Genomic DNA, 24521 nt, shown 5'->3' with positions numbered 1-24521 from the left:
TTAGATGGCCTTTGGGGTCTCCTTCCTGATCTATCATTCTGTGCATTCTATGAAAAGCAGCAACTGGCATTCTGGCCTCCATCCAACTCAAGGTGTACTTAAAGCTCTCCCTAAGATAGAAATGCAATACTGGTATAAGGAAATATGATGTGGTAGTTTCAGTATTGGACAAAAACTCTGGAAGCCCAAGGTTCAAAAACCTGCTTAGCCCTGGAAACCTGAGTGACCTTGGGCAAGTAACACACTCTCAGCCTCTGAGGAAGGCAAACACAAATATCCTCTGAACCAAAGGTGCCAAGAAACCCCTGTGATAGGTTTGACTTCAGGTCACCGTAAGTCAGAAACGACTTGAAGGCACAGCCAGTACATTAAAGATGGAGAAACAAAGATTTGCTGGCTTAAATCAGCTGCCAGAAGGCACCACTTTGCCAAATGTTAATGTCTTGGACCCTTGCCCTATCCATCAGCTTTCCTATTCCAAAAGCTGCAGTGACCACCACCCATCCCACCTTCCTCTCGTCCTCACCTGGAACATCTTCTCAATATCGGAGTACTTGGTCTTCAGGAGCTCACCCCAAGAAGTCAGGTTGCAATAGGTGAGGACGCCGCCAGGTTTCAGGAGCCGATAGGCATGGCCCTGCAGAGACGAGAGAATCTCATAGCTTTGGAGAATGAGTTTTTTCTTCAGCTCGCAGATTTCTAGCACTGCAATAGCGTAAAACATCAGTTGAGCATTTAGAAGCCGCCAGGACTGGCAGTTCACCTTTTCAACAGCTAGCAGTAAGAGACACCCTTGTGTTGTTTGTGTCTTCTTCCCCAGTCATTTCCCACCTCTCCAAATCTTTCTGTTATCTACATGGTGTGTATTACTTCCGTACCAACCTATGGACTCAGGGTGTTAATCTGTTAGAATCCTGATGTATTCTATCAGATATGTTATTGGTGTGGATAATGGGGGTTGCTTTGGCTAGTAGTGTTCAGTAGAGCCAGGTGGTTCTTATCTAGTGTCCTTGAAGGCCTTGCTCTCAGAGGCTCGGTATGCAGCTTTCAGCTAAAGGGGATAGAAGCCGAGGGGGGAGTGATGGAGGATGGGAACCAGTGAGAAAGAGGTGGGGTTTTCTGCGCGGGCTTTTGGCTAATGGGAGGAGTAGTCTAACTAAGGGGATTTAGCTGTTGGTTTGGTTGGGAGGGGTCAGTCTCAGCTAGGAAGCTGGGTGATGTAGAATTGCTGATTCTGGATCTATCAATAAAGTGCTGTTGATTCATCAATCAAGCTGACTGGTTGATTGTCCAGGATTCTGGTCTTGCACTCTGACATAATCTCACTAAGGTTGCAGGCCAGAAAGTCAGTTCATACACGACAATTTTAGAAAAGACAGAGACGCGATCTTATGTACAAGATGGAGCAGTGATGGAGAACCTTTTACAGGCCGAGTGCCCAAACTGCAACCCGGACCCCACTTATTTAATGCAAAGTGCCATGTCGCTCTGGCTTTCGAGTAAGAAACTCTGGCAAACTGTGCTGGGGCGACAGCATGTGTGCCCACAGAGAGGGCTCTGAGTGCCACCTCTGGCACGCGTGCCATAGGTTCGCCATCAGTGAGATGGAGAAAGCTTGTCTTCTGCTGCCCCAGAAATCAGAACAAAAATCAATGGATTCAAAAGTACAAGAAAAGAGATTCCAACTAAATATTAGGAAGAACTTGTTAACTGTAGAACAGAATCGGAGGTTGGTGGACTCTCCTTCTGGAGGTCTTCAAATAAGAGGCTGGATGGGCATCTTTCAGGAGTGCTGTAGTTGTCCAGAGGGTTGGATTGGATAGCCTTTGTGGTCCCTTCCTCTCCTAAGAGTATGATATTTATGTTGTCTCTTGGACCTACTTCAGGCCTTTGGACAAATTAAACCAGCCCTGCTCTCAGCTCTACCTCAGGTGCCTGCTTTTTAGAATTCCTCTTTAAATGTATTTGCGCAGCAGCACAAAAAACAACCTGATTTTGTGCAGACACTTACAAAGTATCTGCACAAAAAGAATCATTTTGATCACAGCCAGATCTTACCTTAATGAAGCCAAACTGATGAGTGTGCCAGGTGTCTGCTGACAGCGGGTAAGTGTCATAAAGGATTCCTGTATGGGAAAATAAGACATTTGAGATCTCCCAAAAAGATCTTCACCTTTCAGGAGTGGTGGCCACAAGGAAACAAATGTTTTTTTTTGTGTTACCATTTTCTTTAAAAGTGAGGGCAGCGTTTTGCCAACAGTTTCAGCATTTAGAATTGTGTGGCAAATAATTGTCTTGTCGATTGCAGTTTGACCCAGATGCCCATGCCAAACTGACTTTTATCCAGGTTATTTTTCATGGAAGGTGTGGGCCAATAATGGGTTTGTTATCTTAAATCAGATACCGGGTGTTGGTGTTCATTAAGCGTTTTTGTCCTTTTCAGTTTTAAGAGCGATTTAAGCTATCTTTATCAGCTAAATGGTAAGATCTAGAACAGCTTTATGGACCTCTGAGGTTCCCTTAATATTAAATTCAGGCCAACCAAGAATAGAAACCGACAATTTATATATATGAATTTCTAAGACATAGCTTTGTTAGTCTGGAAAATCATTATGCAAAGAGATCTTGTAGCCCTTTTGTGACTAATCGAAAGAGAGAAATTGGTAGCGTGAGCTTTTGTAGATCTGAGTCTACCTCCTCAGGTCCATGTTATCTATAAATAAACATGACATGAGAAATTTACAAGAATGGAACAGAAAATTGAAATATCCTGTTCTGACTTACCTATGGCCATCAGTTTTAACATCTCTAACTAGTATGTCTGTAGATCTCCAACTATGTCTTATACAGCAGAAATTCAGTGATTCAAGAAAGTGTTTTTAAGTCAGCAAACTGTCGGAGATGTAATACTGCTCATGTTTCGCAAGCACATATATTTTGGTCTAGACCTTTGGGATCCCTTACGGACCTATGGCCTGTTACAGACTGCCAAAATAAAGCTGCTTCGGGTCTCTTTGGACTAGGTATGCTATTTAAATGATGCATGCATCCGAAGAATCCGGAAGCTGCCCCAAAGCTGCGCTCCAGTGCTTAGGAATGGAGTGTGGCTTTGGCGCGACCTCCGGACTCTTAGGACCCAGGCATCATTTAAATAGCATACCTCCAAAGAAACCCGAAGCAGCTTTATTTTGGCAGTCTGTAACAGGCCTATGATTCCATGATTTCTATTAAATTTCACATCCCTTACTCACCTAGCAATGTCTAAATGCCATACAGCAGACAAAGCCAGGCTGTTGTTGTGTGCCTTTCGAGTCATTTCTGACTTCTATCAAACCTAAGGTGAACCTATAATGGGGCTTTCTTTGAAAGATTTCTGCAGAGGAGGTTTGCCATCATTGCCTTCCTCTGAGGCTGAGAGAGTGTGGCATGCCATAGGTCAGCCAGTGGGTTTCCACAGCTAACCGGGGATTTGAACCCTGCTCTCATAGAGTCTCAGTCCAACACTCAAACCATAACACCATGGCTTACATAAAAAAATAATCATGCCAAAGCTCTCTTCGGTTTTGGCTGCCAGACAAAATGGGAGAATTCAAACCTCTCTCTTACCGTTGAAATGCTCTGCAGGCAAAGTCGGGACGACGTCCTCCCACAACCCTTTCAGGGGGACGACCTTTGGGAGGAAGGCAGAAGAGAAGCTATTATCACAGGAGTAAATGAATGACCAAGCACAGACCCTTACTCAGCAACTCAGACTTTCTGCATTGCTTCCGCGGGGTTGCAGATTAACTTATGCGGGTTATCCAGTAAAAACGAATCCGAGCTTTCTTTCCCATTGCACTGGACCACTACCAAGTGGATGCTTTTTCCATTCAATGTAATGGATAATAAAACGGCGCCTCTTATATAAAATGGCAAAATCAAGGCTTGCTTTTCGTAATTTATATGGGGTCTTTTTTAATATTTTGAATCCGTGGATATGGAGGGCCGGCTGTATTAATTAATTTAAAACCATTCCAGGTAAAGGCAACAAACAGTTAAAACACGATAAAAGTACATAACCGTTTAAAACAGTGCCAGGTAAAGGTAATAATTTATAGGATGAAAGGGTATTAAGGCAGGTTCAAACAGTAGAAAAAGCTAGAACAGTTCAAAGCATGTACAGTTGGCCTTCCATATCCATATATTCTTTATCCACGGATTCAATCATCCACAGCTTTAAAATATTTTTTAAAATATATAAACTCCCAAAAGCAAACTTTGATTTTGCTATTTTATCCAAGGGGCACCATTTCATCATGCCGTTGTATTTAATGGGACTTGAGCATTGATGGGCTTTGGTATCCATGTGGCGGTCCTGGAACAGTGGGACCCAAAGACCCACTGGACATGTACACTTTGTAAAAAAAAGAGGAGAAAGATGATCAGGCCCCAAAAGCTTTAATAAATGCCCATGTTTTCATTTAGCAGATGAAGGAAAGCAGTGTTGGTGCCAATCAGGCCTCCAAGGGAAGAGTGTTCCATAAGAAGGATGCCACAACAAATAAGGCCCTCTCCCTGCATGACGGATTCATTTCCACTGGTGAGACACAGAGGAGGGCATCACCAGCACTTCTCAATATACCAGCCCAACCCCTGAGCATTTAGTATAGGGAACATACCAGCGCAATGAATTTACTCAGAAGGTGGTGGACTCACAATCGTTGGAAGTCTTTAAACAGAAGTTGGGTGGGCATCTCTCAGCTGTGGTTTCGTTGTGTATTCATACATGGCAGAGGGTTTAACTAGATGACCCTTGGGGTCCCTTATAACTCTAAGATTCTTGTCGTGTGCCTCTAAGTCATTTTTGACTTATAGCAACCCTAAGGCGAATATATCATAGGGTTTTCCTGGCAACTTTTTTTAGAGGCAGTTTGCCCTTGCCATCCTCTGAGGCTGAGAGAGTGTGACTTGCCCAAGACTGCCTAGTGGGTTTCCCTAGCCAAGGTGGGAACTGAACCCTGATATCTAGAGTATTAGTCCAACACTCAAACCACTACACCACACTGCTGCATACCCTCTAACTGTCCTGACCTCCCACTTGTCAGCTGCTTTCAAAATGCCCTAGTCTCTCCTATTCCCACTTTCCACCTTTGTCCTCAAATTACTTCCATTGCTGCAAACTGAGTTCTATGTGCAAAAGCCATTTCCATTCAGTCAACTCAGTAAAGGGGAGAGAAAGGGGTAGAATCTTGCCCTTCCCAGTTGGCTCAGGCAAAAGCAAACTGCTGCAGCGTCTCCTAGCTTGTCTTCCCATTCGTAACTTTTACCATCTTAATTCTTTGCAGAATTAGTCTAGGAATGTCCCACCTCATTTTGCTGCCTGAGGCAAAGGGCTAGACTGGGTTATTGTCATCATCCCCAGCTTTGGCAATGGGGCATTACAGTCAACCATCCACATTTGCAGACTTGATTTTTGCAGATGTGGTTGCTGGCAGATTTGATTAGTATGTTCTCTCTAGGAATCTCTAGATCAGTGATGGCGAACCTATGGCACGCGTGCCAGAGGTGGCACTCAGAGCCCTCTCTGTGGGCACATGCGCCGTTGCCCCAGCACAGAGTTTTTTACTAGAAAGCCAGAGGAACATGGCACTTTGCAATTAATAAGTGGGTTTTGGGTTGCAGTTGGGGCACTCAGCCTCGAAAAGGTTCACCATCACTGCTCTAGATCATCCATTGCAGCTGCAACTCTCCTGGAAGTTGGACCATAGAGTTGTGCTGAAGGATCTAGAGGTTATTAGAAAAAACACTTCTCTAGGCATCTATAGGTCCTGCAGAGCAATCCGATGGGCAACCTCTCTGACGGATGTTGACCATCGAGTTGCACTGGCAGACTTAGACGTTCCTTGAGAGCTGTTCTCCCGGGTAAAGCCATAGTTTTTAACTTGCAGGTTTTTTTGCTTTCTCAGGAGTCCTGTGCCCCTAACCCCAGCAAAAGTGGAGGGCCCTAAGAGCAGAGGTATGTCCTCTAAGAGAGGAGAATAACTGGGGGGCTCAGGAGAAAAGAAAGTGCTATGGCTGCCCCTGAGAATCTGATGACTGAAGCAGCTGCTTCACTCGCCAGCAGCCCTGGCTGATTCCCAGGTAAATGAGAGCAGGACTGCCAGTGGAAGGTGATGGTCAAAAACCAGTGGAAGCTTGACACAGACATTCCTTTTTACTGGAAATACCAGTTTTTCAACAATCGGACATCGATGTAAACTTTGACTTTACCCCAGCCTCTCCATTTTGGACTTGATTTCCCCCTGAATCTGACTCAGTTCCACTGTTTCTGAAATACCTGTACATATTCTTAAGGTATTCCATTCAATAGTCTGCACAGTCCATGCATGGTTTAAGTTTCTGAAGAGGAGAAACGTTGCATCACTCAAAGCATAACAATACCAGTTTTGGTGCGCCCAGAGAGCACATTGAAAGGCAATATACATAAGGTGCAGAAACGCAATAGGCCTACCAGTATTCACAGGGTGTTTGCTTTTCCTTCTGAGGAAGTGGGATTTGCCCAAGGTTAGTGGGTCTCCAAGGTTTGGGAATTTGAACCCTGGTCTCCAGAGTTATAGTCCAATGCTCAAACCTGGCTCTCTAAATGTATCTACCCTTTTGTATATCAAAAAATCTCATGATAATGTTTGCAGCCCTCCTGATGTTGTTGGGCTGGATATCCCATCACCCTGACCACTACTGGCCTTGCTAACTGGGGCAGATGGGAACTGAAGTCCAACCTCTGGAAGGCTACAAGTGGCCTGCTTTAGGGGGGGAAGGGTTGTTGCTATTGTTGCTTTTAAACAAATGTGTGCAGTAGGAGAGGTACCCCAGTCTTCTGCTTTCCCTCCAGATTGACTAGTTTAAAATAGTTTCTATTATATTAGAAATATAAACTCCTATATCTATTATATAAATAGAGATATTTATTGCCAAGTCCTCTCCTGTTCTTGCCACTGAGTTGATAAGAGCACAAACTACTTTCCCACTTTGATTTCAGTTTGCAGAAACTGAAGTAAGTTGAGAACAAAAGAGGGAGGAGAGAGAGAAGCCACATCATTTTAAAAGCGGCTAGAAAAGTAAGAAGGCAGAGCATGAATCCTTTGCCACATTGGGACAGTTGGGGTTTGAAGTCCCTTTGGTCATACCTTGTGAGGCTGAGTTTTGGCCCATTCCTGGAGCCTCTGAAACACCCCTTCATTGCATTCAATGATCCAGTGCTCCTCAATGTTGAACTGTTCAATTTTGGTGGCTGCAATGGCCATGCCAAAGCCCACCTCCAAAACACGTCCGCCTGGGGAAAGATAAGGAGAAAGAGATACCTGAGATGGCATAGCAAATTTCTGTCCATCGTATCCCATTGCAATCTGACTGGTCCCATTTCTTTAGGGTCTACAGCACACAAAAGGTCTCCTGCTCCATCGCCTGCTACTCTGACCTTCTAACTAGCAGGGATTGAACCTGGAACCTCCTGCATTCAAAGCAGGTGGATCTAACCACTCAGCCTATAATCCACCATTCAAGCACTTTGGGGCCACTTTTAACTGCTGCTCATGGCTGGAATCCCACAGAATACTGGGATATGTAGTTCCATGAAGCACTGGAGCTCTCTGACACAGAATTGCAGATACTTAATAAAGCTGCACATCCCAGGATCCGATATGATGCCGCCATCACAGCTAAAAGTGGTGCCAAAGTGCCGTTAAGTCAAGAAGTTCTTCCTAATGTTTAAATATAATATTTTTTCTCGTCATTTGAATCCCTTGATTTGTGTCCTAGTCCCTGGAGCTCACTCCATCTTCTGCATGCTATCCTCCCCAAGTATTTAAAAACGGCTATCATCTTACCTTTAATTCTTCTCAGTTTTGAACCTTTTCAGAATCTGAATATGTGAGAAAATAGGCACGACCCTTATACTGATACCTATTTGGACATTTGGCCCTTTTCCCCCTTGAAATGTACAGACGGAACATTCTTCACTGCTATTTTCAGTTCTTTATTTCTGTCTTTCTCTTTTTTAATTCATCCCTTTCTGTTGTATTTTAATGTGATCTTTCTGCTTAGTTAATAAAATAGGGGGGGAAATCAAAACTATTTTTAAAAGCCAGCTTTAAAAAACCAAAAGCCATACAGAAAAGTGTCGTAGCTAACATCAGAAAACTGACTTTTGGATTCATCCACAAAATGAGCCATCCTTCCAACTGGGGACTTTTGACACACAGCTGTCGGAAGAAATGTCCGACCCTTGAAGTGAAACCCACAAGTGTTTGAGAAGGGATTTCGCTGGCTATTCTTAACTTGGCTTCAAAAGGGGTGCCAGAATGCCTTCAATACTGCCCCAGTTCATGGGATGCAGGGTTAACTAGAAAAATAGTCAGGGCCCGCTACAACGTCAGAGACCCACCCCACAGCTTTCCTGGTCTGGTTTTTAAATAGATCATAGAGTTGGAAGAAGCCACAAAGGCTATCCAATCCAACCACCTGCCATGCAGGAACTCACAACCAAAGCACCCCTGACAGATGGCCATCCAGCTGACCAAAATGGTCTAAAAGCCATTAATCCCTATGAGAAGAGACTTGGGGAGCTGGGTCTGTTTAGCCTAGATATGATAGCCTTGTTTAAATATCTGAAGGGATGTCATATCGAGGAGGGAACAAGCTTGTTTTCTGCTGCTCTGGAGAATAGGACCTAGAACAATGGATGGAAGCTGCAAGAAAAGGGATTCCACTTCAACCTCAGGATGAACTTCCTGACCATAAGAGCTGTTTGATAGTGGAACACACTCCTTTGGATGGAGCTTCCTTCTTTGGAGGTTTTTAAACAGAGGCTGGACAACTATCTGTCAGAGGGTGCTTTGCTTCTGTATTCCTGCATGGCAGGATGGGGTGTATTCCGTATTCCTGCATGGCAGAACTGGGTGGCCCTTGGGGTCTCTTCCAACTCTATGATTCTATGAGTTCCCTTGACAGTACGCCACCCGTAAAAGGTGGGCTGAGGAAACAAGCGTGCCCTTTTGTTGCAGAGGCTGCCCGTACCTTTGGAAGCTGCCACTGTGGCCAGGGAATGCATGTAGGGGGTCTCCCAGCGCTCCATGACCGGCTTCCCCATGATCTCCAGGTGGGTGTCTGTCGGGTTGTAGCCGGCACTGGCCTCTTTCCACGAAGTCTTGCAGTTCTCTCCTTCGGTAAAGATTGGAGCAGCAAGTCCAGAGGTGGAAGTCATCCTGACGGTGGCCTGGAGTTTGGAGAGAAGAGCCAAACCAAGTGAGAGTCAGGGGGGAAAGAAACCGAGCAAGTAAGGCAGGGAAGGAGTCAGAAAAGGAATGGCTTGGACTCTGAGCTGGCTTTAAATAGACAAGGGGGCAGGCAGAGGGGCACGAATGGGAAGCAGCTGAGTGTGCAAACAGGACGTTTGCAAGGGGAGTGGATACTTTGGAGTGCAAAGGGGAAAGGGGCTTGCTGCTAAACTCAGCTTCAGTGCTGGGAGGCAGGAGATGACACCTGCTGGAGGAACAGATTTATTACACTCCTCAAAGAGAGAGAGAGATTAGCATCCACACTGCAGAAATAACCCAGGTTGGCACCACTTGAACTGCCACGGCTCCATGGGGTTTGTAATTTGGTGAGACATTGAGCCTTCTCTGTTAGAGAGCTCCGGTGTGACGACAAACTACAATCACAATCGCAAACTACAATAGCATCGAGCCGTGGTGTTAAAGTGGTGTCAAACTGCATTATCTCTGCAGCGGAGAGCCAGTGTGGCATTGTAGTTTGAGCGCTGGACTACAACTCTGGAGACTAGAATTCGATTACTTGCCCAGCCATTAAACCCACCTACGAGTTTATCACACTAGCGGGAAAACGGGAGTTAAACGTGATATGATGGGAAGATAACCCGGAAATGCCCAAAGTTTATCACACAACGTCGCAGTCAACGTGAAATAACGCGAAGTTAATCCGCAGTTAAAGCGGAGAAAACCAGCAGCTTTTTAAATTCGGTCTGTTCCGAATTTAAAAAGCTGCTGGTTTTCTCCGCTTTAACTGCGGATTAACTTCGCGTTGTTTCGTTTCAGCAGCGATTCGGTGCAGTAAACTTCCCAAACTTGCAAGTTCTGTTTAAATTCGAATTTAAATTAAATCATGTTTAGCTTCTGTTTTCTTGCGGGATCTTGCTGGTGTGCGACCTTGGGCATGTCACACTCTCTCAGCCTCAGGGGAAGGCAGTGGCACACTGTCTCAGAACACATCTTGCCAAGGAAACCCATGATGTGGCAATCCTACGGTGATCCATGATAGGATCGCCGTAGGGTTGCCGCAAGTCAGAAACGACTGGAGGGCACACAACTACTACTAGGTTTTATGGTTCAAGAACACATAGAGAGCCGACATACTTATATAAAACTTATCATTTATGAGTTTGTGGTGGTGTTAATTACTCTTGAGTTGAACCAGACCCATGGTTGAGTTGAACCCGGCTCAACCCTATGGGTGAGCAATCTCCAAGACCTCCTGCCCTCCATTGCTCTCCACCAGTCCTTTAAGTTCAGGTTCATTGAATCTATCCATCCGGCATGCAGTCTTCCTCTCTTTCTACTACTATCTAACTTTCCTAGCATTGTTGTCTTTTCAAGCAAGTCCTGCCTTCTCATGACATGTCCAAACAAAGTAGGACAGCCTCAATTTAGTCTTCTTGGCTTCCAAAGAGAGTTCAGGCTTAATTTGTTCAAGGAGCCAATGGTTCGCCCTCAGCACTCTCCTTCAGACGTCTGGCCTATATTCTTTCATAAGATGCCTATTGCTGTTGTACTACAAAAGCATGTTAAACTGGGTGTTACAGTATTCAAAGATATAGCTGCGTTAGTCTGTAGGATCAGTATGGAGAGAGATCTTGATGTAGCACCTTTGAGACTAACTGAAAGAATTTGGCAGCATGAGCTTTCGTAGACTTAAGTCTACTTCCTCAGATGCATTTGGTGGAGATATACCGTAGTGTATCTGGTGGAGTTATGGTGGTTATACTGCATTTGCTGGAATTACAGTGGTAGTGTTATACTGTACTTGGTGGCGTTGTAGTGGTGGAGTTATAGTGTATTCGGTGGAGTTAGTGGCGGAGTTCTAGTATAGCTGGTGTTACAATGGTGGAGTTATAGTGTATTCAGTGGAGTTTTAGTGTATTTGGTGGAGTTATAGTGATGGTGTTAGTGTTTTCAGTGGAGTTTTAGTGGTGGAGTTAGTGTATTTGGGGGAGTTATAGTGGTAGTATTATAGTGTATTTGGTAGTGTTATAGTGGTGGGTTTCTAGTGTATTTGGTGGCGTTACAGTGGTGTTATAGTGTTTTAGATCAGAGCCAGCGCGGTGTAGTGGTTTGAGTGTTGGAGTAGGACTCAGAGGACCAGGGTTCGATTCCTTGTTTAGCCGGGAAACCCATTGGGTTCCCTTGGGCAAAGTCACACTCTCTCAGCCTCAGGGGAAGGCAATGGCAAACCTCCCCTGGACAAATCTTGCCAAGAAAACCCCATGATAGGGTCGCCGTAAGTCAGAAACGAGGCTGTCGAGGGATGTTTTAATTAGTAAACCAATTAAGTAAATGAAATTGTTTTGGGTGGGACTGTTGATGTTATGGTGGTGAATGATGATGGCACTTCTGTCTGCAGATCGTCTTCTTGCTAATACCTCTGGGGCTTTTGGAATAAAGTTTTGCTGCCTGCAATATAGAGTGTATCTGCATTGCAACAATAATCCGCTTTGACACCGCTTTAACTGCCCTGGCTCAGTGCTAGGGCATCCCGGGAATTGTAGTTTATCGTGGCACCAGAGCTCTTTCTGACAGAGTAGGCTCAGTGTCTTACAGAACTACAGTTCCCAGAATTCCCCAGCATTGAGCGGGGTGGGTGGGAGTTAAAAGCAGTTTCAAACCGGATTATTTCTACCGTGTGGTTTTGGACCAGACAGGGTGACCAGACCATCCTCCTTTTCCAGACCATGTCCTACATTTCCACCAGGAGAAATGTCAAAGTGGCTTCCATTTTGAGCCTGACTGAGGCTGCATCTACACTGGAGAAATAACCCAGTTTGGCACTGCTTTAACTCCTGGCTCAAGGCTATGGAATTCTGGGAGTTGGAGTTTGTTGTGGGGCCCAGAGTGGAGTGACTTGAAGACAAATGACACACACACTTCTGGCTTGTTTGGTGTACCGCCAGCTCTGTTGTCCTCCTCCTTCAAGGCTGTGTGACACTATGACTTCCCTTGATCTAGACACTATACTTCTATTGATGCAGCCTGTATATGTTATACTGCGAATTGACTGTAGAAGTTTTAAAGGGTTTTAATTAATGTTGTAGTTCGATGACTACAACCTGTATAAGTTTCTTCAGAGGGGATTTGCCTTTGCCTTCCCCGAGGCTGAGAGTGTGCGACTTTCCCAGCGTCACCCAGTTTTGGGTTTTATGGCCGAGCTGGGAATCGAACCCTGGTCTCCAGAGTCCTAGTCCAGTACTCAAACCACTATAAGCTTTTTATCATCAAGGCTGCAAAGAGTTGATCTCTATTAAGCCGTCTCTGTGGCCAGTCAGGTAAGTTCTACGTTAAAGTTATATGCGATGGTTCCCTGACAAGACTAAAAAGAACATTTGGTTGAATTCAAATAGATGGCTGTGTCAGTCTGTAAAATAAGTATGTAAAGAGCTCTTGTAGTGCCTTTGAGACTCAGGGAAAGAAAGAGGTTGGCAGCATGAGCCTTGGCAATGCGGCTGAGGAAGTAACTGAGGCCCAAATGCATCTGAGGTAGTAGAGTTACGTCTAAGAAAGCTCATGCTGCCAACCTCTTTCTTTCTTTCAGTTAGTCTCAAGAGGTGCTACAAGATCTCTTTTGCTTTTATCTTACATGCCCACCTCCCCACTGCAGAGTAAGGAACAGGTTATCATCCCTGACTCTTCCCCAAAGAAGGCAGCGGAAACCTGGAATTGATCATGAACAAAAGCGTTTTAATACAAAAATGATGGCAGGAAAACCTGAAGTGCCATGTGCTCCTTTTGTGTCTCTCCATCTCTCAGTGCCTGGTGCCAAGCTGCCCCCGGTTCTTCAGTGCCTTCTTCTGAAGTCTTTCCAGCGACGGCATGTGACGTTGTGACTTGACCCAGAGGACGATGGCAGCTTCTGTCCGAATGCTGTATCCTGGCCGAAGGAACAGGAGGGACAGCCCTTCGTTCGTGGGAATCATCAACTCAAAGGCTGCTTTCTTTTTTTAAAGAATTAAAAATGTTAATATACTTTATTGTTAAAAAAAGCAATTCAATACAATTATTAACATACACACCATTATATTCAAACAATACCTTAAGTTCTTATATACATATACTCAGGAGTGAGGAAGTAACCAACTCATTCAATAGAAAAGGACCAACCTTTATTTTTCCTAATTCTTCTTTCCTTTATATGTGATATATCCTTCATCTTCTACTTAAACCTTCTACTTATTGCCTTCACAAATCTATCTTCTTCCCTACCTCCCTCTTCCCCATCTACTTTAACTCCTCTCTTAAGTCATCCTTAATATCCTCCTCCTACCTTCTCCTACAACCAAGGGAAAGCCGCTTTCAAGCAGGGCCTAACTAAAGTACAGCTGCTTCATGGTCTCCAGATCCACCAAGTCCTCCCCCATTTTTTGATGGTGCAGCGAGGCCTCCTTGCTCACATCTGCAGAGAGGTCCAGCACATCTGCAAAAGTCCTGAGGAAGAGAAAGGAAAGGGGGAGAATGGGTTGGAACAACTGGGGAAGGAGCAGAAATACCAGCCCCATGACAAGGGTTGGTGAAAAAGTTAAGAACTCCTAGGGAGATCCTTCAACACAGGTTCAATGGGCATCTTGCAGGAGGCCTTTAGTTGTGGATTCCTGGTGTTTGACTAGATGGCCCTTGTGGCTCTTTTCATTTCTAAGATGTTGTGATCCTAACCTAAGAGAAACTCTGAGCTTCATTGAAATCATGTCTCCTCTATTTAAGAGTGGCCCTCCACCCCATTCCTGGCTGAAGACACGTTCCCAAACGCTTAATGGGGAGAGAAAGGCCAGCCTAAAAGAAGAAAAGCCCTCCCTCTTTGCCATCTGAGATCATCCAGCCTCAGAGAAAGGCCAGCCAGCTTCATCAGGCCTCTCCTAAGTAAGAAGGACAGCCCTCCCTCCTGTTCCTCTGCCATGGTCCAGGGCTGGGAGAAAGAGAAGAACTGCTGGACATAGGCCCCTTCCCACTGCCATGCCCTTCTCCTTTTGGGCCATGTCTTTGTTAGATTGTAAGCCTGAGGGCAGGGAAATGTCTAACTGACTCTCTGCAAGCCTGAAGAGCAGGATATAAATGCATTAAATTGAATATGGAGGTTCCATTTCACCATTCATGACCACGCCAGGGTTATCCTTCATGGATCCCTGGCCCAAACCATCTGGGCCTTTGCTAAGGCCACCTTCCCTGAGGCAGTGACAAGAGAGAAAGAGGCGAATAGCACCCCAGAGTCTGCCCCAAATGGACTGCCCTGTGGGAAGTGCCCTGAGGGAGCTTATTTAAAGTTTGTTTTAAAACAATAAAAAGCAGTATCTATTGTGCCTTGAGTAAAGACTGTTGTTAGCTATGAGCCATTTTGGAAGACTGTATACTCTGAACAGCAGGATATATACAACTGTCACATATACAGATAAGACCTGTAAGCTGCCCACCCAGCTGTACACTCCAAAACACCTGTCATTCTGCTCTGCTTTGCTAAATACCTTGGCAGCTGTGCATCCACTTCCAAGGAGGCCTCTTCCAACTCTTTCGCCATGCTTAGCGCTTTGGCATTTCTGGCACTCTGCTCTTGCACGGCTTCATTCAGCGCTTCCTGTGTGGCAGCCAGTTCTTTCTCCAAGTCAGCTACCCAAAGGAAGAGTCAAAAGATGCAGCCATTAGCAAGGAGTCTGTTCAGTGGCCGTAACACTTAGTGAAGTGACACTACTGTTCCTGCTTGAAACAAGCTTATGAATAGCAAGTTGCCTACTTTAACATTTCACTCCAAGTGGCCCAAGAGGAGGGAGGGAATCTTACCAAGTGTGTCCAGTTACACTTTTCTTTGCTCAGGCCAGAAAAAAAAGGATGGTTGCTTTTATGTAAGTCTTTACTTACTTCTGTTTTGTAGCCTACACTGAAAGATTGGGGATGCCTCGTAAATGTTTAGAAACACAGTGTTTTATCAAGCTGTTGCTAGTTTTATGCAGATTTGAAGAAGCTTCATGTGCTTTGATCATATGGCACACTGGGAAAGACCTGTCCTATTACTACTATTAACTTCATTTCTATCCTGCCTTTTTCTCACGATTAGGATTCAAGGTGGCTCCTACATTTAAAAGCTCACAGGAAAAGCCAACATGAGAACCAAATTAAACTATTAACCATAGTTAAAACATAACACTTTAAAAAAGATTTCAAAACGCTACACCAGGAAATCTGTTCCATAAAGACGGGGTGGCAGTGAGAAAGCATTGCATTTCTCCATACCAAGGTACTGGCCTTTGTCCTTTCCCGTGTAGATCTCCTTCACAGGCAGCTCATGCCTTGTTGACTCCAGGGCTGTGGCAAAGTGCTTGTATTGCTCTCGGAAGTGGACACACTGCTCAGCTATAGGGCCAAGCGCTTCGAGCTAGGGACGAGGGCAAAGAAAAGTCATGGGAGGTCACCCCAAAACCCCAACTGAGCCAGAACCCCAAATAATCCTAGAACCATGGATTTGGAGGAGAGCCATCCAGTCTAACCCTCTGCAATGCAGCAATACCCAACCAAAGCAGATGTCATCCAGCCTCTGCTTAAAAAGGTCAAACGGAGACTCCAGCACCCTTCGAGGCAGCGTGTCCCACTGTCTAACAGCTCTTACGGTTAGGAAGCTCTTCCTAATGTTTAGGCAGAATCTCTATCTCACATAAAATTTCCCACAAACCTTTCCACTATCTTCTCAACATACAAGAACCACCAAATTTAGAACATGCTCCTGTAGTCAACCTCTCTTGAAGAAAAATGCCATCACACATAGTTTCCTTGTTTGTATACTGCATATACTCCTGGAATCCCTCAGCCAGTGGGATACTGGCAGCTGCAGTAAAAACAAAACAAACCTCTTTCAAGGTGTGAATGGAACTGCACTTGCACTACAGCTGCAGTCTCCATGATGTGAAGACTCTAGCTCTGCAGAAACGGGAGGCACTTAGGTTGTTCTATTCACTGCATGGATTTATGATTGTTGCTACTATGTGCCTTCAAGCTTCTTCCGACTTACGTGATCCTAAAAGGAACCTATCAAAGATTTGTCTTGGCAAGATTTCTTTGAGGAGGTTTGCTGAGTGTGTGTCTGGTCACCAAGCAGGTTGCCATGGTTGAGCAGATTTGAACCTTTTTCAACTGCATTGCATGGATTACATTATCTTTACTGAAAGCTTTTCTTGATTGTCATTTGTTATTGTCTTCTGGTCTGCTGAGATAAAGCAGCCATTATAAAATATTGTCTTAACACTGAACAAAGTCATAGAACTTGAGTTGGATGGGAGCTCAGGGGTCAGAACAGAATGCAACCTCAACATCCATCCTCCTGCCTATGGCTTCCTGAGGTACCTTCTGGACAGCTGGCAAGCCACACGGACTCAGCCTCAGGGGAGGCAATGGCAAATCCCCTGTGAACAAATCATGCCAAGGAAAACTCCATGATAGATTCACATTAGGGTCACCATTAGTCAGAAATGACTTGAAGGTACACAGTGACAAATTATATTGGCAGGTCATGGTAATGCACATGCCTTCCCCCTTGGAATATCCCAGTACTCATGGAAGCAGCATACAAATATTGATATAAAACCACATGCCTGACCTGTTTGTCCACGGCTTCACTTAGCTTGCTCTCCTGCTTTAGACGCTCCAGCAAGCGCTTCTTTCTCTGAGCTTCTATCTGGAGCCTTTCAGCTTCCTGAGACAGAGTGAGCAGGTTTCTTTCAGCTTCCCCTTCCAGGCGGGCAAGGTTTTTCTCCATCTATTATGGTAAAAGATTTCTAAGTTCAAGATCACAAAGCCAGGCCACTCAAAAAGTTTCCATTTACTCGCTTGTGTCTATATCTTTAAAGGATAACTAAGCAGTTGGTGCCTGCCAGCCTTTTACCTTGATGGAGGCATACGTTAACAGCAATGACTGCGAATCCAGCATCTCAATCAGATCTTCGGTACTGGCAGGCGACTGAAAGAAAAAAAGGTTTCCTTCTTAACAGACCTAACGTATAGCCAGCATACCCCATAGTCACTGACAATCTTATTTTCCATCAATTCACCTAGTTATTTTTTGAGGCTGTCCAAGTTGGTGGTCATCAGTGCACATAATCTGGTAGAGAATTCCACCATTGGCAAAAGTCATCCCAAAGACCATGGCCATTTTCCTTATGTTAGGAAAATGGCTCATGTGTCACATTGCAGAACAGTTGAGAGGCAAGTCAGCCTGAAGGAAGCTGCCCAGATCCTATCCACAGTGGAAGCGAGATCCAGAGGCAGCAATGGGATAGCTCTGAACATAGTTTCCATCGTCAAAGAATGGCTCACACACAACAACAATTGTGACCTGGCATCACTCACCAAAGTTTGCTTTGTCTCTCTAGAGCCTTTTATGCCGACCTTTGAAATTGTTGTCCTGCGGCAGGTTTTATCTGGAAAGCAGGCAAACAGAGAGACCCAAAATAAAAGTAATGTTCTCCTACGGTTGGGAGCTATTAGGCCAGACCCTCAGATTTCAGTGGGGAAGAGTGTAGCTCCCACTGTGGCTGCAAGGAATGGTACACTCCCTGTTTTGTTTCTTTTACAGAAGAGAGATACGGTAGCCAAAACTAAGAAGGACCGATCGCCTGGATTGTGAACAACAGTTCTCCATGGCACTATTAAGAAGATACAGGAATCTTGTTGCCCTTCAGAAGAAAACAACACGATAAAGAGTGTATCATTTGAAAAAATAATAATTGAAACCAGGTTCCTATGGCCAGATGTAGTAAAAGTCCAAGAACATCTGGATGGCAGCACTTTGCCCACTCCTTAGAGGTTCCTCATAAGCAAGGATCCCTTTGGGGACCTTGCTTCATTTCCCCATCCTGCCAGACTGTGTCCCTTTTGCTAAAGCCTCTATTGCTCCTGAGCCAGATGTAGTAAAAGGCAGGGTCCAGGCTCAATCCTATGGCTAGCTTCAACCAGTGAATTAACAAAATAATGATCAATTCAATTCACTTTAAGGTCCCACCCTCCCAACATCGGGGTGGGTGGGTTTAAAGAGGTCTTCCTTCGGGGCAACAGCAGTCCCCACTTTCTCAGAAGCAGCATCAATAGCTACCTCTGAAGAGGCCCACCCGAGTTTAAAAAGAAACCAGCCCCATGGAACTGCTGCAAGCCCCATGTGTTGCCTCTGCTGCCACAGGATTCCTAGCCCAACGTACCTTTAATGGCTGAGAACTCCAGGTCGGGCCGGCCGCTCCCATAGCTGTCCAGCATTGTGGATTGCAAGACACAAGTCCTTTCTGGAGGAAAAGAAAGTTATCCCTGCTGAATTTGTCCACTCAGGATCCTGACTGAAAGAACCATAGACCAGGAGAAGGCAAAGTGTGGCCCTCCAGATGTTGGTGGACAGCATCAGTTATGAAGCACACTGGCAGCTGCAGTCCAACAACATCTGGAAGGCGGCACTTGCCCACTCCTTAGAGGTTCCTCATAAGCAAGGATCCCTTTGGGGACCTTGCTTCATTTCCCCATCCTGCCAGATTGTGTCCCTTTTACTAGAAGCCTCTATTGCTCCTGAGTGAGCAGGCCAACAACATTTTACTTAGTTACCTTATGTACATCCACACATTAATACAATGCAGCTAAAACAGTCTGAAATACCCAAAATTAAAAAAGCATTAAACTCAACCCACTTAAAAGGATTAACTTAAAACAAGTAGAACACATTAAAATGTTTCAGTTGTTCTACCCCAAATAATTAAAACCCGAAGGACTATTTGAATAAGAAGGTCTTTGCCTGTCAGTGAAAGGGATGCAGGCAGGGAGCCAACCAATCCTCTCTTGCCAGAGAGCTGCAGTCCAGGATCAGCCACCAAGAAGGCCCTGTTTCCCAGGTCCTCGCCAGCCATAACGATGGTGGTGGTGGTGGAACAGAGAGAAAACCCTGTCCCAAAGATCTTGAAACTTGGATAGGGTTGTAAGGAGAGATACAATCTTTTAGACAGTCTGAACCTAAGCTGAATATAGTAGCCAAAATGGTTGACAAGCTACCTTAACAGGCAGCCTTTTGCTTAAGAGTAAAGCTTGAAAAAGCTAATAACAGCTGCCAGAAGTGTTCTAGTCAAATGGCCAAGGAGTGTTATGGAAGTTCTGCTAAGGAGCACTGCATTTCCCACATAACAGAGCCAGGAGGAGCCCTGGGCACTGTAGGGTGTAATTCGGATCACTTTCTTCATCCAGAACTAGCAGTGCTCAACCACTTCTAGCCAGGGCCACGATTGACTCTGTCGCCCAGAATGTTTTCTGGAATGATAGAGTTGGAAGAGACCCCAAAGATCATCCAGTCTAACTCCCCTCTGCCATGCAGAGAGAACAACGAAAGCATTCCCTGTGACACATGGCCATCCAACCTCTGTTTCAAAACAGCCTCCAGAGAAGGAGACTTTGGGTCGAAACATACAGGCGAAAATAAAGATGCTTCATGTCACTTTGGAAGTATGCTGTTGAAATGATGCATGCGTCCTAAGAGGCCCAAGCTGCGCCAAAAACATGCTCCGGTGCTAAGGACTAGAGCACAGCTTTGGCGCAGCTTCTGGCCTCTGAAGATGCGTGTGTCCAAAGTGACCCGAAGCAGCTGTATTTGGTCCTGTCTGTTCAGGCCCTTTACCACACTCTTGAGGCAGCAGCAACGTCTTTCACCGCTGAACAACTTTAACCATCAGGGAGGTCTTCCCAATGTTTAGGTGGAATCTCTGTTCTGTGAAATTGGGAAGCCTGCCTTAGAAATCCTTACCAAGACATGCAGGCTAAATGAAAAAAGCAGCATTGAGCTCAGAGAAGACTAAACCTACCTGCTGAAGTTTTACGTTTCTGACACTGAACGGATGATTTTTTGGGAGAGGCAACGTGTTCCCCACCTTTGAGCAAGGACAAGCTGGTATCCGAGGCAGACTGCAAATTCAACACAGAGACAGAGAGAGAGAGTAAGTTAGCAGCTCCCTGCTACAAGACCACTGTTGAGATTTAGGATGTGAGAAAGATGCATGTGAGGGCATGTGTGAACACACTCCTGTGATCAGCCAACGCACATCGGAGTCTTGCCTCCCAATCCAGAGCATAGCAACATATGAGAAAGCTCCTCTGGTTTCAGTAGGTCTTAATTTGCAAGGAGAAAAAAGGGGAAGTTTAACCCTCATAATTACCTTTCCCAGTCTTATGAACTACTGTATATGTACATATACACTCATGTATACATCTAGAAATTTAGGACAAAAAATTGACCCCAGAAACCTGAGTCGACTTATCCATGGGTCAATTTAAGTACTGTATCTTAACTCTTATTTAAAAGAAGGAACCATCTCCTAGTGAAAAGCAAGAGCATAACATGTGAAGCACTGATCCCCTTTGCTCTCTCATCCATCCATCTTAAGAGTAAGCACAAAGAGTTATGTCTGATGGAGTTTAATAAGTTCTTTGGCATTGTTTTGCTTCGCTTCATCCTTTAGATCTTTGCTATGCACCCCTAAATTTTACCCTCGACTTATCTATAGGTCATAGCAAGATCCATAATTTTGGCTCCAAAACTTACCCTCGACTTATACATGAGGTCGACTTAGAGTCAAGTATAGACGGTATAACAAATTCATTTCTCTTTGCATTCTCTATTAAAAATCTAATGTAAAAGATAGGATTGGCACCAACTCATCCCCTCTCATTTCCTGATCCCCTTCTCTTTTTTTGGGTGAATAAGAAGCCCCCAAAACCTGTTCTCTTTGAGGCTAGCAACTACTTTTTACTTTCCTCCAGCCTTATTATTTGGCCCTCGGAAAATACCTATGGTTCTCTAAGCAAAGCATAAAAGGAAGAAGATCCCTGCCTGTTTGTTTCAATTAGAAGAGAGGGAAAAAGGAGTCCCTTCTGCATTCCTGGATGTAATTCGGCTCATGTAGAAGCAGAAAACAAACCAAGGTCTGACTTGTGAGCAATATTAGCTCATAAGAACAGAGAGGTGACTCTCTGCAGGGTTAAAACGCACTGCAGAAACAATCCAGCGTGAGACTGCTTTCACTGCCCTGGCTCAATGCTAGGGAATTCTGGGAACTGTAGTTTTGCGAGGCATTTAGCCTTCTCTGTTAGAGAGCTCTGGTGACACAATAAACTACAATTCCCAGGATCCCCTAGCACTGAGCCAGGGCAGTTAAAGCAGCCTCAGGCTGGATTATTTCTGCAGGGTGTTTGGGTCCGAAGTCACTCCTATGATAGAATAGCTTACCTCTCTGGTCTTCAGACTTACATGACATTAACAATGCAGTTGCTCCCTTTTGAAAAGGCAGATGGCCAGCTTTTCTTATGCCCAAGGCCTTACACAGGTCTTAAAGACAACAGACAAACAAGAACACTGAGGAAATAAATGGTTCCAAATCTGGGCCTCACCTTCCCCATGGTTTTCTTCTTATAGTCCATGTATCTGGACGGCACGACTCTCCCCCCTAAAGACAACAAACAAACAAACAAACAAACACAGCCAGAATGAAATAAAGAGAGAGAGAGATGGAAGAGGGAGGCCAATGGCCCATGAATCCCTTCCTTACCTCGTTTTGGCCTGGCCCCGGGCTCTGTCTCAGGCGCAACTCTTGCACCTAAACACAACAAACAAACAAACAAACAAACAAACAAACAAACAAAGCCAGAATGACATAAAAGAAAGAGAGAGATGGAAGACGGAGGCCAATGGCCCATGAATCCCTTCTTCAGCCAAGTGGCTTTGCTAAGAGGCAGATGGACACCTTGCGGAAGGAAGGAAGGAAGGAAGGAAGGAAGGAAGGAAGGATTGATTTTGGGAAGGGGGGGTCCAGACTAAGAGCCACCATTTTCAGAGGCTAAGAGCCCCCCCCCCGACACAAAAAGAGGGTCGAGTGTTTACCTCACAATGGCACCACTTTAACTTCCCTTATGGCTCCGTGCTGCTATGGAATCTTGGGATCTGTAGTTTTGAGGAGCTGTTTAGCCATCTCTGTCAGACGCCACGGCAAACTACAAATCCCAGCATTCCACGACATGGAGCCGAGGGCAGTTAAAGTGGCATCGAACCGGATTATTTTTTTCATGAGTCCTTCCTCTGAAGGTGTTTACATCAGACGAATCCAGGTCGATAAAGCAAGGTGCAGCTGCTCAAGCAATGAGTGGCAGCCACTCTGTTGATGCTCAGAGACACTCTGTTGATGCTCAGAGACACTGCCTTCCAACGTCTGAGCTGAGCTAAGAACCCAGGCTGCATCCACACAACATTTCATTCCCACTTCCAAGAGGGATTTTTAATTCCAAGACATATATATATATACACACACAGACACACAGACACACGATTTTTAATTCCAAGACTCCTATCTATCTATCTATCTATCATCTATCAATCATCTATCTATCTATCTATCTATCTATCTATCTATCTATCATCTATCTATCATCTATCTATCATCTATCTATCAATCATCTATCAATCATCTATCTATCTATCTCTCATCTATCTCTCTATCTATCAATCATCTATCTATCAATCATCTATCTCTCATCTATCTCTCATCTCTGATCTATCTATCTCTCATCTGTCTATCTATCATCTATCTATCAATCATCTATCTCTCATCTCTCATCTATCTCTCATCTATCTATCATCTATCTCTCATCTCTCATCTATCTCTCATCTATCTATCTCTCATCTATCTATCTATCTCTCATCTATCTATCTATCATCTATCTATCTCTCATCTATCTCTCATCTCTCATCTATCTCTCATCTCTCATCTATCTCTCTATCTCTCATCTCTCATCTATCTATCTCTCATCTATCTCTCATCTCTCATCTATCTCTCATCTATCTATCTATCTATCTATCTCTCATCTATCTATCTATCTATCTCTCATCTATCTATCATCTATCTCTCATCTCTCATCTATCTCTCATCTATCTATCTATCTCTCATCTATCTATCTATCTATCTCTATCTATCTATCAATCATCTATCTCTCATCTCTCATCTATCTCTCTATCTCTCATCTCTCATCTATCTATCTCTCATCTATCTCTCATCTCTCATCTATCTCTCATCTCTCTATCTATCTCTCATCTATCTATCTCTCATCTATCTCTCATCTATCTATCTATCTCTCATCTATCATCTATCTATCATCTATCTATCTCTCATCTCTCTATCAATCATCTATCTCTCATCTCTCATCTATCTCTCATCTATCTATCTATCTATCTATCTCTCATCTATCTATCTATCTATCTATCATCTATCTCTCATCTATCTCTCATCTCTCATCTATCTCTCATCTATCTATCTATCTCTCATCTATCTATCTATCTATCTCTATCTATCTATCAATCATCTATCTCTCATCTCTCATCTATCTCTCTATCTCTCATCTCTCATCTATCTATCTCTCATCTATCTCTCATCTCTCATCTATCTCTCATCTCTCTATCTATCTCTCATCTATCTATCTCTCATCTATCTCTCATCTATCTATCTATCTCTCATCTATCATCTATCAATCATCTATCTATCTCTCATCTCTCTATCAATCATCTATCTCTCATCTCTCATCTATCTCTCATCTATCTATCTATCTATCTCTCATCTATCATCTATCTATCTATCATCTATCTCTCATCTCTCATCTATCTATCTATCATCTATCTATCTATCTATCATAATTTTAAATTCCAAGGCATTATACCCTCCTTTCTTTTTATGCAAAACAAACCCCTTTAAGAGACTCCTATTTGGGGAGAAAGGCAGGATATAAGCTCAGTCAATACAAAAGGAGAGTGCAATAATAGTCCATATCAGTGCCATGAAAAAGAAGGCTCGGTCCAAAGGACCAGTGCAGCTGCTCACCTCTTTTCTTGGGCCTGGCCCCGGGCTCAGCGTCAGGCATGGCTCCTCCCCCTAAAGACAACAAACAAACAAACAAACAAACAAACACAGCCAGGATGAAATAAGAGAGAGAGAGAGATGGAAGAGGGAGGCCAATGGCCCAGGCATCCTTTCCTCACCTTTCTGCTTGGGCGCTGCCTCGGGCTCCTGGAGGGCTTTCCTGAGGAGAGAGAAGGCGGAGGAGAAGCGTGAGAGAAAGGCCCAGAGGCCTCCCGGCCTCCCTGCCTCCCTTCCCGGCTTCCTAGTCCTCTCACCCGCCGCTGCTGCTCGCAGGAGGCTTTCCCGCCATTTCGCTCCTGGCACG

At 44.5% G+C, this 24521-nt stretch overlaps 3 protein-coding genes across 5 annotated transcripts in view; 1 reads left to right on the top strand and 2 right to left on the bottom strand.

Annotated features, from left to right (window-relative positions):
- Window positions 1-13058, bottom strand: part of GAMT (guanidinoacetate N-methyltransferase) — a 13657-nt gene extending 599 nt beyond the window's left edge. The window contains exons 1-6 of the mRNA XM_089535728.1: window positions 13032-13058; window positions 9055-9253; window positions 7167-7312; window positions 3607-3670; window positions 2059-2126; window positions 527-637 (exon numbers count right to left, since the gene is read on the bottom strand). Of these exons, the coding sequence (XP_089391854.1) occupies window positions 527-637; window positions 2059-2126; window positions 3607-3670; window positions 7167-7312; window positions 9055-9253; window positions 13032-13043 (600 nt within the window). The 5' untranslated portion in view covers window positions 13044-13058. The remainder of the gene's footprint in view (window positions 1-526; window positions 638-2058; window positions 2127-3606; window positions 3671-7166; window positions 7313-9054; window positions 9254-13031) is intronic.
- Window positions 1-13241, top strand: part of NDUFS7 (NADH:ubiquinone oxidoreductase core subunit S7) — a 23429-nt gene extending 10188 nt beyond the window's left edge. The window contains exon 9 of the mRNA XM_089535729.1: window positions 13074-13241. Coding sequence (XP_089391855.1) covers window positions 13074-13155 — 82 coding nt within the window. The 3' untranslated portion in view covers window positions 13156-13241. The remainder of the gene's footprint in view (window positions 1-13073) is intronic.
- On the bottom strand, window positions 13169-24521 carry LOC149308398 (HAUS augmin-like complex subunit 8). 3 transcript variants are annotated; one of them, XM_089535725.1, is made up of 14 exons: window positions 24472-24521; window positions 24337-24377; window positions 24179-24229; window positions 21863-21910; window positions 21705-21760; window positions 20123-20222; window positions 18491-18571; window positions 17646-17716; window positions 17182-17256; window positions 16897-17055; window positions 15540-15681; window positions 14777-14918; window positions 13588-13748; window positions 13169-13254 (listed from the first exon to the last, which is right to left on the bottom strand). In XM_089535725.1, exons 1-13 carry the CDS (start codon window positions 24504-24506, stop codon window positions 13628-13630), a joined length of 1122 nt encoding a protein of 373 aa, XP_089391851.1. In that variant the 5' UTR covers window positions 24507-24521; the 3' UTR covers window positions 13169-13254; window positions 13588-13627. The 3 variants fall into 3 exon arrangements, with proteins under 3 accessions (XP_089391851.1, XP_089391850.1, XP_089391853.1); XM_089535724.1 differs by having other exon boundaries at window positions 13175-13258; XM_089535727.1 differs by lacking the exon at window positions 21863-21910 and having other exon boundaries at window positions 13175-13258.

Source organism: Sceloporus occidentalis, unplaced genomic scaffold (assembly GCF_023333645.1).
Source record: "Sceloporus occidentalis isolate IW3139 unplaced genomic scaffold, rSceOcc1.0.p SCAF_8, whole genome shotgun sequence".
NCBI classification, from domain to species: domain Eukaryota; kingdom Metazoa; phylum Chordata; class Lepidosauria; order Squamata; family Phrynosomatidae; genus Sceloporus; species Sceloporus occidentalis.
This window is presented reverse-complemented; position numbering and strand designations above follow the sequence as displayed.

Excerpts from the sequence above, each read along its gene's own strand:
- LOC149308398 (XM_089535725.1), bottom strand. The coding sequence starts at position 24,506 with ATGGCGGGAAAGCCTCCTGCGAGCAGCAGCGGCGG. Across the intron at positions 18,572-20,122 it reads GAAACGTAAAACTTCAGCAG|AAAGGACTTGTGTCTTGCAA; the intron begins GTAGGTTTAGTC and ends CTTTTCCTCCAG. Across the intron at positions 17,257-17,645 it reads GAGAGACAAAGCAAACTTTG|TCGCCTGCCAGTACCGAAGA; the intron begins GTGAGTGATGCC and ends TTTTTCTTTCAG.